The sequence below is a fragment of the Bombyx mandarina genome, chromosome 04, assembly GCF_030267445.1.
Source record: "Bombyx mandarina strain Sakado chromosome 04, ASM3026744v2".
In the NCBI taxonomy this organism is placed as follows: domain Eukaryota; kingdom Metazoa; phylum Arthropoda; class Insecta; order Lepidoptera; family Bombycidae; genus Bombyx; species Bombyx mandarina.
Window position 1 is genome coordinate 553,772 of NC_143211.1, and position 15,784 is coordinate 569,555.

The 15,784-nt window shown below is 37.2% G+C and overlaps 2 protein-coding genes across 2 annotated transcripts in view; one reads left to right on the forward strand and one right to left on the reverse strand.

Annotated features, from left to right (window-relative positions):
• The window catches only part of loaf (low-density lipoprotein receptor domain containing lost and found), a 77,545-nt gene that overhangs the window by 19,871 nt on the left and 41,890 nt on the right, over nt 1-15,784 (forward strand).
• LOC114249498 (maltase 2) lies at nt 133-14,212 on the reverse strand. Its single transcript, XM_028183100.2, has 9 exons — nt 13,931-14,212; nt 13,185-13,340; nt 10,702-10,881; nt 5,948-6,111; nt 4,888-5,273; nt 4,203-4,404; nt 3,662-4,018; nt 1,831-2,069; nt 133-341 (listed from the first exon to the last, which is right to left on the reverse strand). Exons 1-9 carry the CDS (start codon nt 13,992-13,994, stop codon nt 269-271), a joined length of 1,821 nt encoding a protein of 606 aa, XP_028038901.2. The 5' UTR covers nt 13,995-14,212; the 3' UTR covers nt 133-268.

The window sequence follows — 15,784 nt, forward strand, 5'->3', positions numbered from 1 at the left end:
AATATTAGTATACATTTGTATATAGTAATGTTGTCTTGAATATCTACATATGATGTAAAATTATAGATTGGGAGAGGCCTATGTCCAGCTGTGGATGATGATGATGATGATGAAAAATTAAAATCATTTACATACAGTTTTAAAATGTATTTACGAGTATGTACACTGCGTAATTTATTTACAATTATTTACATTTTAGTTACAACTATAATAAATTATTTCAAATATAATATTTTATATGAAAAACGTAATCCTTATTCAGAACACATTATATAGGTTGGGCTTTCAAAACGAGAGCCTCTCCGGCTTCTAATGACAACTGCGAGCTTGTAATTTCATGTCTGAAACAAAAAAATCGGTTGTCTGTAAAGTCGGTTTACTGACGATAGTTGAACGTGACAACGTCATAAGAAAATACTGATGGAATGGTTTCATTTTTCAATTATCGCAATTATTGTTGCTATAAGCAATTGACACCAAATTCCCTTTTCACTGTACTTCATACTTGACGAAAACATGTAAATGTATTATTGTATAGCAGCTGTTCACGCGGATGGATCACTCGCTCACTCAAGTAGGAGAGAGACAGATGTCGAACGCTGCCGAACGCGGAGGACGATTGTGCCTCTTAGTCGCTCGTTGCGCGCTCTCGCTTGCACTTCAAGCCTTAATGGAGGAACGCCTCAGAGCGACGTAACGCCGCATGAGTCGTGTTTTTTCGTGCGTGCAGCCGGCTCCATCAAATTATAAGACGTTGTCACGTCAAAAGTCAGTCAATTTAATCTTCATCTGCAATAGGTTGAAAGTTCTGTGACGCGCGCATCCTAGTATACACATACCGAGGGGTGTAAGGCTATTTGGTTTCGTCATGATAATCGCCTTATCGTAGCCGCCGCTGACTACTCCCCGAATCCTGATCATGCAGGAGCCAGTCACCGTCGACGCCCTAGACACGTCCTTACGGATCCATCAGATCCAATAACCTTTGCACTAGACGCCTTCAGCTCTAGGAGCAGGCTTAGGGACCTCGGTAACCGTACTCGTCGAACTCGACAAAGAGTTCGCCGTGCAACCTAACCCATGAATCAGCTCGCTGAGTTTCTCGCCGGATCTTCTCAGCGGGTCGCGATTCCGATCCGGTAGTAGATTCATTCGCGAAGCAGCTACTCTTGAGTTGTTAGGTCTCCTTCGGAGGCGCTCGGGCAGCTGTTAGCAAATCCCACCCCTCCTGGCTGAGTCTTTGCTCGCCCACCTGTCCTGGTGAAACTGGAAAGGCCTCCGGGCCACCAGTAATCCTTCAATCATAAAAAAAAAAAAAAAAAAATTTGGTTTAAGCGACATTTTTGCAACATTACAGGAGAGCCATTTAAAGTAGAAAATTTGGAACAAAAAACATAACAAAATCATTTCTTCAGCTATTTCAATGTAGTAAACTCAATTGAAGTTCAATTAAACACATCGAACTGTTGATGGTAATACCAAATAAAATGAAGCTTGACTAGCGACCAATATGCATTTGTTTTTGTTATTTTTTTATTGCTTAGATAGGTGGACGAGCTCACAGCCCGCCCGGTGTTAAGTGGTTACTGGAGCCCATAGACATCTACAACGTAAATGCGCCACCCACCCTGAGATATAAGTTCTAAGGTCTCAGTATAGTTACAATGGCTACCTCACTCATCAAACTGAAACACATTACTACTTCACGGCAGAAATAGGCAGGGCGGTGGTATCTACCCGTGCGGACTCACAAGAGGTCCTACCACCAGTTATATGGTAAACTTTCAATGTAATGCTTACAAAAGCCAGAAATTGAATTAAAATACATACCCGGCTAATCTAGCAGAGTGTATACTAGAAACATAGACAGTAGCCGGTAGTGTCAAATGTGGTACTCGGCCCAAGTCAACCGTGTCTCTTCTCTCGCTAACGTTGAAGAGAAGAACGTAGGTGTCGTGAGTAGGTAAACTTCTCACGAGGTAGAAGGTCCTGTCTGATAGGGCCCTAATGTCGTACTCTCCGTGAGAGAGTGTAGCTTGTTTACGAAGCTTGGTCAAGGCTTGGTAGTTCTGGAAAAAGAAAACAGCGTGCTTATAGAGAGAAATTTAAATTGGTCTTAGGATGGGGGTCTTGGGGTTATTGAAACCCGTCACGAGGTCTATTATTCGCTGACAATACATGCTTATTGTTTAAAATTAAACGACATTTGGAAGATTATGACGATGTGAATGATGCTATCTCGCGCGTGGTACATTGGTTAAGTGTTAATAATCTGTTATTAAATAACAAAAAAACAAAATGTATAAAATTTGCCACACCTAATGTTAGACAAGTAGACACTAATATTACTGTAAGTGGAGAGACACTGGAGCTTGTGGATTTGACAGTTTTTCTCGGTATAACAGTTGATTCCAAGCTGCAGTGGGGTCCTCATATATGCAAGTTAGCGAGTAGACTTAGTTCTGCAGCGTTCGCGGTAAAAAAAATACGAACGCTTACTAATGAAGGTACGGCACGTCTGGTTTATTTTAATTATTTTCATAGTGTTATGTCCTATGGCATTTTGCTATGGGGCAATGCTTCCGATGTTGAAACGATTTTCATCCTGCAGAAGAGGGCTATTCGTGCTATTTATAATATGCACCCGAGGGAATCCTTGAGGGACAAATTTAAGGAAATCAAAATTCTAACTTTAGCGTCCCAATACATTTTTGAAAATTTATTGTACGTGCGTAAAAACATTGAAGAATTCCCCAGAGTCTGCGATTTGCACAATGTGAACACTAGGAACAAACATAGGCTTGCGTTACCGGCGGCTCGAATTAAGAAAATAAGCAACTCTTTTAGGGGGCTGGGTGTACAACTTTTCAACAAGATCCCACTAAACGTTCAATTACTTACTAACTGTTCATTCATAGATTTAAGAAAACTGTCAAGGAACGTTTGTGTAACAAGACATATTGTAAAGTTAAGGATTATTTACTAGATGGCACTACGTGGGAATGAGGCGTTCGCTTCTGGCCTTTTCATTTTTCATTATTATTTTTTAATTGTATTTTTTGACTTGGATTTTCCTTTATTGTAAATATTTTTATTTATTTAAAGAAAAAATATTTGAGAAAAAACAAAAAAAACAAAAAAAAGCCCGCTGAGTTTGTTTCGCCGGTTCTTCTCAGGACTGTGGTTTTTTTTGGAACCGGTGGTAGAGTTAACTAACATTGTTATTTATATTTTGACATTCAACAAGTGTGTCATACTGACATCTAAGTTGAAATAAATGATTTTGAATTTGAATTTGATGTACCATGCTAGAAGTTTCAATTGTAATTTTATGTTAGCAGATTGTAGCTGATAAGAGGTTTTGGCTATTAGTCTAAAGATACAGGAATGCGTCCTTGATGGGCATCAACGGGGGTTTTAAGAGTTCGATTTCTACTACTTGTATGTATATCTTGCATAATTATGTCTAGAATTTTTTACTTATTCCTCCTCAAAAATCCCTATGAAGAATCGTCACCATTAGGCTGGTTTCTGGTCGTAAAACTATATGCCAAATAATATAATAGCATGCTATACAACGCAGTAGGGTAGAAAAGTTTCTTAAAAATACAAGTACCTCTTTTTTCCTCTCTTTCTATATTTTTTTCAATGAATTAATTACCTTAAAGTGACTACGAGCAGTCTCTTTCTGTTTAGCCAGATTAATTTCCTGGTAATCTTCAGCCACTGGCAACCATGTATTTGTACTAGTTGAAAACCCAGCGCTAGTGGAATTATTCCAATGATAAGGAGTCCTGGCTGGATCTCTTGAATACAGATGGTAGGTGTCAGGGTCTCCCCGGTTACAAGCTTCTATGTCTACAGTGTCTTCCCAGCTGACATAGCCGTCTCTCATGCCGATCTCCTCGCCTTGGTACGTGACAGCCACTCCAGGAAGCAGCATGTTGATGATGTTCAGGCCATCCACCATGTCATGACGGAAGCGAGTCGGCATTCGGTTATTGTCATGATTACCAAACTGAAAAATAGGATTTATGATTATTTAAATTCGTAAAAAGCATCAATATTACCAAAGTTAACAGACAAAAGCGTCAAGCTTAAAATTAGGTAAGGTTGCTTATGTATAGCACTTATTAAAGCAATTTCTATTAAGTTATGACGCGAGATTTTTCATCTTTAAAAAAAAGCAGTATGACACTTACCACCCAATTAGGAATCCCACCATAGGGCATATAAGTCAACCACCTTAATATGATGTACACGAAGTCTCTGGCGTTAGATTTCGACGATAAATCGGTGATGAAATCAAAGTTGAAAGGGAAATGGGCTCCAATAGCTCCATCTTCGTTTCCGTAGTACAACATAGTCATGGTCACGTTGGCATACCCTTCTGAGAACACCACTCTGGAAAATAAACCTATTATTGATTTTGTGGGTAGGTGTAATATTTATATTTAAGTTTAATTTTTTACATTGAGTCGCTTTAAATAGCTACCCCGAATATGTGCGCTAAAACACACATAAGGGATAGAAAAAACAGAAAAATACATGTTTAGTAGATTTTTGAGACCGATCCGTAATTTAATTTCGTGACACCGTATCCAGGGCAGCTAGCTTCTTGGGATCAACCTTGCTAGATCATACTGATAAGGCTTTTTACAAATATGAAGAACCTTAGACCAAAGTCTTAAAATCGGTTAAGCGGTTGTCCAATTATTCCTGTAGAGACCACGACGTGAATACAGAGTCGTCCGATGTAGTAAAGATATACCGCGAGTAATAAGATAGAAGATTCATTTGCAGGCCTGAATCTTATCCGAAGGTATTCAGCCTCAGAATCCCACATAAGAACTTGTTGCGAAGAAAGGTTCAAGAGTTACTCTTCACCTGGTATCGCCGCCGTGATTTTTATTGTATTCATCCAAAAACTCCCGCCATTCGTATACTACATCATACAATTCAATCAAATCCTTGGTGTACAGTGGTATGGTATATCCCAGTTGGTGGGATTCAAATTGGGACAAACCACTCAGTGGATCGTCAGGATATCTTCCTTCGTGGTCAGCTGGATCAGCTTCAATCAAATACGGTAGAGCATCTAGTCTGAAGCCGTCAGCTCCTTTGTCTAACCAGAATTTCATGATGTTGAACATCTCTTGTTTTACTGCAGGGTTTCTGAAGTCGAAATCCACTTGTTGGATAGCAAACTGGTGTAGATAGTACTGCCGACGTTTCTCACTCCATTCCCAGGCCGAACCTCCGAACTGACTGACCTGGAATTCATTTACTTTTTTTGAGAACATAAGAGAGGGAGAGTGGAATTCGTGGATTATAACAGATCTGTGTCTATATATCGACAGTGTTGACAAAAAGAGATATGGTGATTTTAGTCGCGCCTGACCATAAATAATTATATTATATTCATTGGTGTATTTTTTGCTAGTTCATCTTTTACGTATAATTGTGCGAGCATAAAACTTTTCTGTACTGACCAGAGCAGAAGGATCTGAGTATAAAGCCACGAAGTAGTGCTCAATGTGTAAAATGAAGTAAGTTCTCATTTTAAGTATATTCTTATAATTTGTCTTAATTTTATTACGGGTGGAGCTATACCTAGTATATTTTGTAATTGCAAAAATTTCATTCTTGAACTTCACCGCAGTCGAGCGTGTAACCCAATATTGTAACCCATTGTAGTAAGTGGGTTGTCCATGACTACTCATCATCAGGTGAGCTGAATAGAAGACATTAAAAAAAGAAAGCGAAATAAAGTTTTCAGTTATTGTTGTGTTACTATAAAAACCGAGACCTTAGAACTCATATCTTAAGGTACGTGGCGGCGTTCACGTTGTAGATATCTATGGGCACCGGTAACTACTTACCATCAAGTGGGAAGAGAGCCCGCCCTCTAACGCGTCTAAACAATAAAAAAATAAAAAAAACTTACCCAATTAGAAGGAGGAAGCCTGACTCCAGGATTTTCAGGGCTTGGAAGGGGATCAGCCCAGATGAAGAAATTTTCATAGCCTGGCTCTCTTGCCTCTGATTTGATGAAGTACTCTGACTCATTGCTAGCATGATTCGGAACGAAGTCGAGCAAAACTTTCAGACCTTGAAAGAGGAAAATCACATTTTTTTATTATTGGTGACCTTTATTCTACTACTATTAAAATACACTAAGTGTCCACATAGTAGTAGGTAGAGAATAGATTCTTTCAATTATCTTTTATTAACTAGGGAACGTGGCACTATATTGACCAATAAACTGGTTGAACTTCCGTTTGCAAGAGGGAAGGCACATTATGATGTTTTCTATAATTTAATTTTAAAATTATCTACCCAAAAACTGCTTAGTTTGTCTGAAGACGGTATGAAGGCGAAACAGGCTATGTAAAAAGTAAATAAGTAACTTACAAAATAGTCGTATGTAATAGCTGGACTTTACTGGTCACACAGATCTTAAATAGTATCGGATCAATAATTATTTAATATTAAATGCCGCAAGACCACTATCACTATTTGAACATGGCTTTTTGATTATTTGATGAAAATAAAAAAGATTACATAAGAAACATGATCAGAAATGCATTCTAACTTTAAATTTTATTTCGGTATTGAATTAAGATCATAAAATAAAAATTCGTTAATTTTTTTTCATAGGATGCTTTGTTTTTTATTAATTTAAGGAACATAAATGATATATCATAATATTTGTTTTTTTATCGTCGATAGTAAAAAAACGTTTGAATCCTTAGTTTGTCTTGTCTGTTAAAAAAGTGAAAAGTCTACGTCGATGTAAAATCGTAGGTAGCCATTACAGCTTAAATAAAAGGCGAATTAATAATACGCGGAGTGAAATTTCGTAAAGCAGAATGAGTATTTTAAAGCATTTTATTAACAGTACAAGGATTAGTCCCGTGCGTGCGTGGAAGGGTACAGATTAATTATTAAATTTGACCTCAGGTCCGTTCCGAGTTATTTATTATTACCGAAAGGCGTCCCCTTTGAATGTACAGAAAACGTTATTTATTTATTCAGAAGTTGCGCGATAAACGGATGTACAGTTACGGTTTACGTCAAGGATCAGGATGCTACGAGGACTGGTTTATTAACATCATAGGTGGATTACATTTTTTAGTGTGTTTGCTTAGGACATATTAATATAGTAAAATCTATATAACTAGTCAGGTCATAAGTATTGTCACACAGTAAAAACTTTTCTTTTAGAATGCTGGCCACAAAAAAGTTTATTGAATTCGAATTTCGAATTGTTCATGAAAATAAAAATGTATACTTTTAGAATTTTACTCATTTTTAAATACGGAGTGGACGCTTAAAGAAGACCGTGTTGCAGTTATTGCGTTGCATCGTTGCGGTTACGCGCCAATTCTAATTTTTAACATACTCAAAAATTTGAATATAACCAAAAGATTCGTTTATCGTACCATCAAACAAGACAATGAAGACTCTAGTGTAGATGACAGGTCAAGAAGTGGTCGCCCTCGGTCTGTTAGGACTCCAGCAGTGATAAAAGCTGTGAAGGCGCGAATTCAAAGAAATCCCAAACGTAAGCAGAAACTGTTGGCCCTTCAGATGGGGTTAAGCAGAACCACGGTGAAAAGGGTGTTAAATGAAGACTTAGGGCTTCGGGCATATCGAAGAAAAACAGGACATCGTTTCAATGCTCGTCTAATGGATCTGAGACTGAAGAGACGCCGCGCTTTGTTGAAGCGGTACGCGGGAAAAAAATATCGGGAAATTCTTTTTTCGGATGAAAATATTTTTACCGTAGAAGAGAGCTACAACAAACAAAATGATAAGGTGTACGCACACAGTAGTGAAGAAGCGAGCAACCGTATTCCGCGTGTCCAACGAGGTCATTTTCCATCCTCGCTCATGGTATGGTTGGGAGTTTCTTATTGAGGCTTAACAGAGGTACATTTTTGTGAGAAAGGTGTAAAAACGAATGCAGTTGTGTATCAAAATACAGTCCTGACGAACCTTGTGGAACCTGTTTCTCATACCATGTTCAATAACAGGCACTGGGTATTCCAACAAGATTCGACGCCAGCTCATAGAGCGAAGAGCACACAAGACTGGCTGGCGGCGCGTGAAATCGACTTCATCCGGCACGAAGACTGGCCCTCCTCCAGTCCAGATTTGAATCCGTTAGATTACAAGATATGGCAACACTTGGAGAAAAAGGCGTGCTCAAAGCCTCATCCCAATTTGGAGTCACTCAAGACATCCTTGATTAAGGCAGCCGCCGATATTGACATGGACCTCGTTCGTGCTGCGATAGACGACTGACCGCGCAGATTGAAGGCCTGTATTCAAAATCACGGAGGTCATTTTGAATAAACTTTAGTATCATAAGAATCTATGTTTTGTTAAGTTCATTTTGGTATATGAATGGTTACATAATGAATAAACTTGTTTCAATTATTTTACATTAAACATGTGACAGAATTTATGACCTGACTAGGTACATAAAAATGAATTGCTGTTCGTTAGTCTCGCCAAAACTCGAGAACGGCTGGACCGATTTGGCCAACTTTGGTCTTAAATTATTTGTGGAAATCCAGAGAAGGTTTAAAAGGTGGATAAATATGAAAATGCTCGGAATTAAATAAAAATAACGATTTTGTTTTCCCTTTGATGTGTCCCACGTCGGACGGATTCCTTTTGTTTGTTCTGAGTTTATTTTATACAAAAAATTAGGTCTTTTATTTATCGATTGATTAATAAATACCGAACGTCACTTTATCTATCAAATACGAAAAGCAGTAAAAAAATATAGGAACTGAACAATTGAATATAACAATATATTTGTGTGAACATTCCTTAGCAAATATCTTTTTGACACGTCCTTGGCCTATTAAAGAATTTTTGCTATCGCTTTATTACATAAATCGTTAAACGAGCTCACGGCCCATCTGATTTAAAGCGGTTACCAGAGCGTATGGACATGGCAACGGGGATGCCGCCTCCCACCCCGAGACATGGGATCGAAATCTCGATTGCACTGTATAGCAGCTGCCTCATTGGAACCCATGTCATGCTCTGCCCGGAAATACACTCGCGCCGGTCTACCATATGTAGGTTGGCGATCGTGGTACACTGCTTTAATACACAGAGAATGTTGTTGCCCATGCTTCGCCGTATCGGTTTTTACCGCACGCATGGGATTATGAGATGGGGTGCTGCTACTGTAGCCCACCACACATTTGCAGACAATGCAGATTATTTAGCGGAGTCCCCGACAGCACTACAAGTATTGATTTGAATGTGTTAAAGTGGAATAAATGTTTGACTCGAAACATAAATGGGCAAGATGGTTTTTTTTATTGCTTAGATGGGTGGAGGAGCTCACAGCCCACCTGGTGTTAAGTGGTTACTGGAGCCCATAGACATCTACAACGCAAATGCGCCACCCACCTTGAGATATAAGTTCTAAGCTCTCGAGTATAGTTACAACGGCTGCCCCACCCTTCAAACCGAAACGCATTACTGATTCACGGCAAAAATATAGGCAGGGTGGTGGTATTTACCCGCGCGGACTCACAAGAGGTCCTACCCCCAGTAAAAACAGCTATCTTGGAAATCATAATAGTAGAAATACAGCTATCGCAATATTCCTTACTATTCGTAATACTCCCAGTTCATACATAGGCAAAGGACCATCGCAAAATTATTTATCAGAAGATTCATGAACACATGCTAGGACTCTACAACTACTATCTACCATTTCGCTCTACACCTAATTAATACTCTTTACTTCAAAATAAACGATAAAAAACCATTAAAAATATCACCTTGATTCTTTTATCATAAAACCGATGATTATGTACTTACTATATACGCGTGAAGAGGATTAATTTAATCATATTTGCAATAAAAAGGAAACATTAAGATAATAATCTATGAATTAATTGATTTGTTATCTCGACTGCTTTGTACTCATTTAAACTACTTGGGGGCTTTTTATAATTTACCGATCACATTCGAGCATATTTTATAATTTTTAAATTCATTATAACTACTTTGCTTCTTCATGAAAATAAATATACAGTATTTAGAGTATCGGATATTAAATTATTGAAATAATGCATTAAAATTATTTTGGAGAAAGCTGTTTAATGAACATTAGATTAATTTATATTATGTGCAGACTAATGAGTTACTCTGACAATCGCTAGTAAAAGGGAATTGACCCATTTCTTAGAATTATTCGCTGGTCTTGGGTTGACATTACGAAGACTCAAAAATTCCCTAATGCGCTAACAACAATTGTACCAAGATTCCGATCAATCGGATAAGACATATGTGACACACACTAATTATGAACATGCAAACAATCAATATTATTCATTAGATACAAAATGTAGATAAATGCAAGGCCGCTAGCGTTAATGCCCTGTTGAAAATTATTAAAAATAGCTCCATTATCTAATGGCACTACTGATTTTGATAAAATTATGTGTTTGACTACTGTCAAAACATAGGTAAACTAAAAAAGAAAAAACTAAAACTAAGCTACGTTCTTTTGACAGTATTTATGAGAAAAATACTAGTGATACCAAATGATTCCGCATATTAACTCAATTTCGAATATTTTTGGAAATTGTACACTTTTAATGCGAAAAGACGAGTTGGTAATTTTATGTAAACGAACAGTTTTAATTGTAATAAAGCACTCACCAAGCTCATGAGCTTTATCTAAAAGCTCTTCAAAGTCCTCCATAGTACCGTACTCGTAGTGTATATCGTAGAAGTTACTGATGTCGTACCCGAAGTCGACCATGGGGGATTCGAATATCGGAGACATCCAAATAGCATCCACGCCTGCATCTACGAAGTGCTTTAATTCGCTGATAATACCTGGGGAATTACATTATTGTTATTGCACATGGTAATCACAACAAACGATGAAAAATATATTTGAAGATGACCAAATAAGAAAATATAGGCGGTGAGTGAGTTGGACTTTTTATTAAAGCTGAAATTTAGTTGAGAGAGAGAGAGAGAGAATACACTTTATTGCACACCAAAACATAATTTACAAAAACAGTCAAAAAGCAGATACATTTGTACAATAGGCGGTCTTATCGCTAAAAGCGATCTCTTCCAGACAACCGTTTAATTTACAGAAATTCTTGAAAACGTAAAAAATATAGCAGTTATGTTGCGGTGTACTATGGACAATATGTTATTGTAGAAAATATATACATACAATAATCAGATATATACCGTTTACATATAATATGAAATATATAACTAACTGATTTATATGGTAATATACATACTTTGCATACAATATACGAAATTTAGTTGAGAGAAGGATTTATTCAGGCGAAACTATGATTGATCTAGTTAAAGACGAGTCTTCGGTGCATCTGGTGTCACCTCCTGTACTGAGACACTAAGTTGAAGTTTGACGTTGAAGAAGACCGTATGACTGCATAACTAAGCTCACCCGATCAGAACTGGATAGTGTTAGAAAGACGATACTAATTTACGCATAACGATCTAAGAATCTGGTACATTTGTACGATTATATTGGTTATTCAATTGTCCAATACCGTCGCTAGTATTAGTTGCAGGGCTCGTTGAAATTAGTTCCAAATCAACCGGGATGAAGGCTATACTCTCCCAGTTATCCCAGCTTTTAAGATCAGTAAGGTCACGAATGAAAAGTTCTTGCGACATGCTGATAAGACGAGGTAGATACACAATATAAAACATAATAAGAACATAATAATATAGAACTTAATCTCACATTTAATAATGCCGGGAAGGTTAAAGGGAAAATGAAAGCAGGGAGAAATAATTTTAGCTGTATCAGTGTTAAGACAAAATCTCTAGGTTTTTGTTTCAAGCTGCTGCGTGCAAGGTTTTCGAAGTCTTAGTTTTCGCCAGTCTTTCTTAGAGATTGACCGGGAGTTTTTCGTCCAATCATTATAATATCTAAAGCTGTAGCGTACACGCCTGTTAAGGTCAACCAAAACATGAAATCACCAAGGTCTTTCAACCTGGAACTATCAAAACAACGTTATTATTTAAATAAACATTTTACATCAATCACGTAAATTACAAAACCGATAGTGACAGGAAACAATAATTATTATAATACATTTAGATGTCGAGGTTTGATAGACGTAATGACATCCATCAGTGGCATGGAAGGTCAAAGCTGCAGGTTAGAGCTGTAGTAGCCTATGTTGTTTCGTGTCTTGTTAAGTGGCCGTGGCGATCGCAAAAGTATTGTATGTTTTTAAAGGTTTTTAAAGATTAGATGAATTTCTTGGAAAATATCATAGGAGACCGTACAAGCGATCCTACAATTACTTCCAAATTGATGCTGAGAAAGCTCAGTGAAACTATAGAAATGGTAATCTATATCTATACTAATATATAAATCTACAGTGGTTTTTACGGATGTCCCGTTATAACTACTGAACCATGCACCCGATTGACTTGAAACTTGGTATCCATGTAGAAAATACATGTACTTAATGGATAGGCTAATATTTATATGAGTGTTGGACTACCTAATAATAATGACAATAAATAATAATGTTAATTTTAAATGCGCAGCGAAGCGGGCGAGTACGGCTAGTATTTAACAATTATGTTAGTAAAATGAGATTAAAGAGCATACTACCGATACTTTTTGAATGATCTGATAAAATACTTGGTATGGTCAGCGACCGAGCTACAACTAGCACGGGTTTCGCCATGATTTTAAGACGAATAACCTTGTCTTCAACGAAATCCAATCAAATCTTTGCTATTACCCTCACAAACTATGTAACACACATGATTTAGCACAGCATTTTTATTGGTGGTAGGACCTCTTATGAGTGCGCACGAGTAGGTACTACCACCTTGCCTATATGTGCCGTGATGCAGTAACGCTTTTCGGTTTGAAGGATGGCGGCATTTACGTTATACCTAGATGTCTGTGGGCTCCGGTAACCACTTAAAATCATGTGGGCCGTCAGCTCGTCCACACATCTAAGCTAAAAAAAGATGAAAAAAAAGCAGCAGAAATAGACTTGATAACAGTGTCTAACTTAAGCATCATATGTAACGCCACCTTTCGAGTCGAGAGATTAAATCCATAATTCATTAGTAATACACGGAATTATTTTATTCTAATAATGAATATAGTAAATATGTACCTTTTAAATCACCAATGCCATCACCATCACTGTCCTTAAAGGATCTAGGGTAGATTTGGTAAAGAACGCAATTCTTCCACCAGTCCAACTCTATGACTTCAGTAGGAGGTGGAGTTGGCGCATTTTGATTTGATAATACCACCCATGTGATGAATCCTGGGAAAATTTAAAACATGTTTAAGGACTTTTTTTGGACAGCAAGTTTTACTTATTTACCAATTTAGTGTGCCAACCTCGAACTCAATCTTTGTTCATTCATTAAATTTAGACATCGAAAAAAAGAATAAAAACAAATTAGGCAAGCACTTATCCATAATAAAAGTAATAATGCAAGTATGTTCTATTATTATCGATATAACAATGAAATGAAGCACAAGAATAATTGTATTAAATATATGTAATAGGTTGGGGAAAAAGTCTTTTCGCATTATAGTATGTATGAACTTGTAATAAAATCTCTTGGGCTATACTGTTTGTATCTGGCTAGCTTTGGTGTCATTAAACGTTTAAAGAAGATAATTCCAAATTCAAATTAGGTTATTTTTATTTATTTTTCGTACCATAGAGGATTGCCCCAAAATGTCTATACCAATGGGATCATGTCCCTACCTACAAGATGGCAAAAAGTTATCGAACAAAATGGTACCTACATACTTTAGTTAAATGTAAATAAACTAGATTAAAAAATGTTGTGAATTTTCTTAAAAAATGCGAGGAAACTTTTTCCCAACCTATTATGTATTTACCTGCAACTAGTCCCAGTAAAGCGATCGATCCTACGACGAGAACCACCACCTTGGTAGCCCTCATGGTGGCTGCAGTGCGACTGTGGCTGACGCCTGAACTAACACATAATTATCTAAACTTCACAGAAAGATAAATTCGATAACAATATAATATGTTCATTGGATGTTACTCGCTCCGATGAGTACGTTTTGTATTGTGACCTAATATGCGAACCACTGAATCATGCTCTTGACCGATTCTGAGATAGGCGCTATTTCGTTGGAAATTTTGTAAACTGTATTTCAATAAGCAATCGGACATCTATTCAAAAACCTATTTTCATTTATATATAATTTTATTTTATATATTAAAAATATAATATATATTAAAAATCTATATCTTCTTCTTTATAAATAAAAATGAATTGCTGTTCGTTAGTCTCGATAAAACTCGAGAACGGCTGGATCGATTTGGCTAATTTTGGTCTTGAATTATTTGTAGAAGTCCAGAGAAGGTTTCAAAGGTAGATAAATATGAAAACGCTCGGAATTAATTAAAAATTACAATTTTATTTTCCTTTTGATGTGTCCCCCGTCGGCGTCGGACGGATTCCTTTTGTTTGTTTTAAGTTTATTTTATACAAAGGTTTAGGTCTTTTATTTATCGATTGAGGCACTACGAAGTCTGCCGGGTCAGCTAATATAATATATAATATATTTAAAATATAATATATAATATATTTATATGTCATAAAAGTTTCGTGTCAGGTATTTTGTCCGCGATGAACTTCTCAAATAATTAACCGGCTTCAATGAAACTTCGCACACTGCGTGTATTTTGGTACAATTTGAAAGATAGTATACGATTTTTATCTCAATTTATAATCACAGTATTTTTTATTGCAAATTATTCTTTTAATGTATGACAAAGAGTTATCGTTATCTATGAGCTCTATAAGTTTTTAATAGTTGGCGGTATAAGTTGCTTTATCGACATGATGCTTTAGTGTTCGGGTCGGTTAAGTATCTTTTTTTTCCCTTATCTATGCTGATAGCCTTGAGAAGCTTTTTCAACTTCTCTCTGACGTGTAGGTGAGCTCATGGGGCTCAAACTGGGAGTGTTGCTAACACTGGTGGTCCTAGCTTCGCAATATCTACCACCGGATCGGAAACGCGACCCACTGAGAAAATCCGGCGAGAAGCTCAGTGGGCGTTAAGTATCTAATGGATGCCGCTGTATTGAAAATCTTGTGTATATGTTTGTTGAATCCTATTGTGAACGAATTTTGATTCTGTTGTTTTTGGTGTTCCCGGGAAGGCTTTTTTCATAATACTATCAGCGTAGAATATACGGGGATTGAATAGTTTCAAGAAATCGTTGTTTTGTCATATAATTAGCCATAGTCATCTGATCTAGAGTCTTTATTAAATGAGGCTTCCTTGGGAAAATACACATGGATAATCCAGTAGAAAGTTATTAGAGGAGGCCACGAGCCTCAACATTGAGGATTATCGACGTAAAGCAAAGTCAGCAATAAGTTGTACATTTTAATTTACACACTTAACTTTTTCTTGAACCTGTATCCACGCAATGCTGAGCGTAGGTCTTTTTTTCTTTATTTCCCTTGTAGGTAGACGAGCATTCGGCCTATCTGATGGTAAGTGGTTACCGTCGCCCATCGACGTCAGCAATGACAGGGGTAGAGCCAAGCCGATGCCTACCATTAAGTACTCTCCATAAGCCTCATTTGAAGAAGGACATATATCGCCCTGGAAACACCATGGAGGGGAGCTCATTTTTTGACCAGGTCGTCCCGTTCACCTCATTGGTTGTCTGCCCCCTTTACAACGTCCAGTATGAGGTCTCCACGTCTT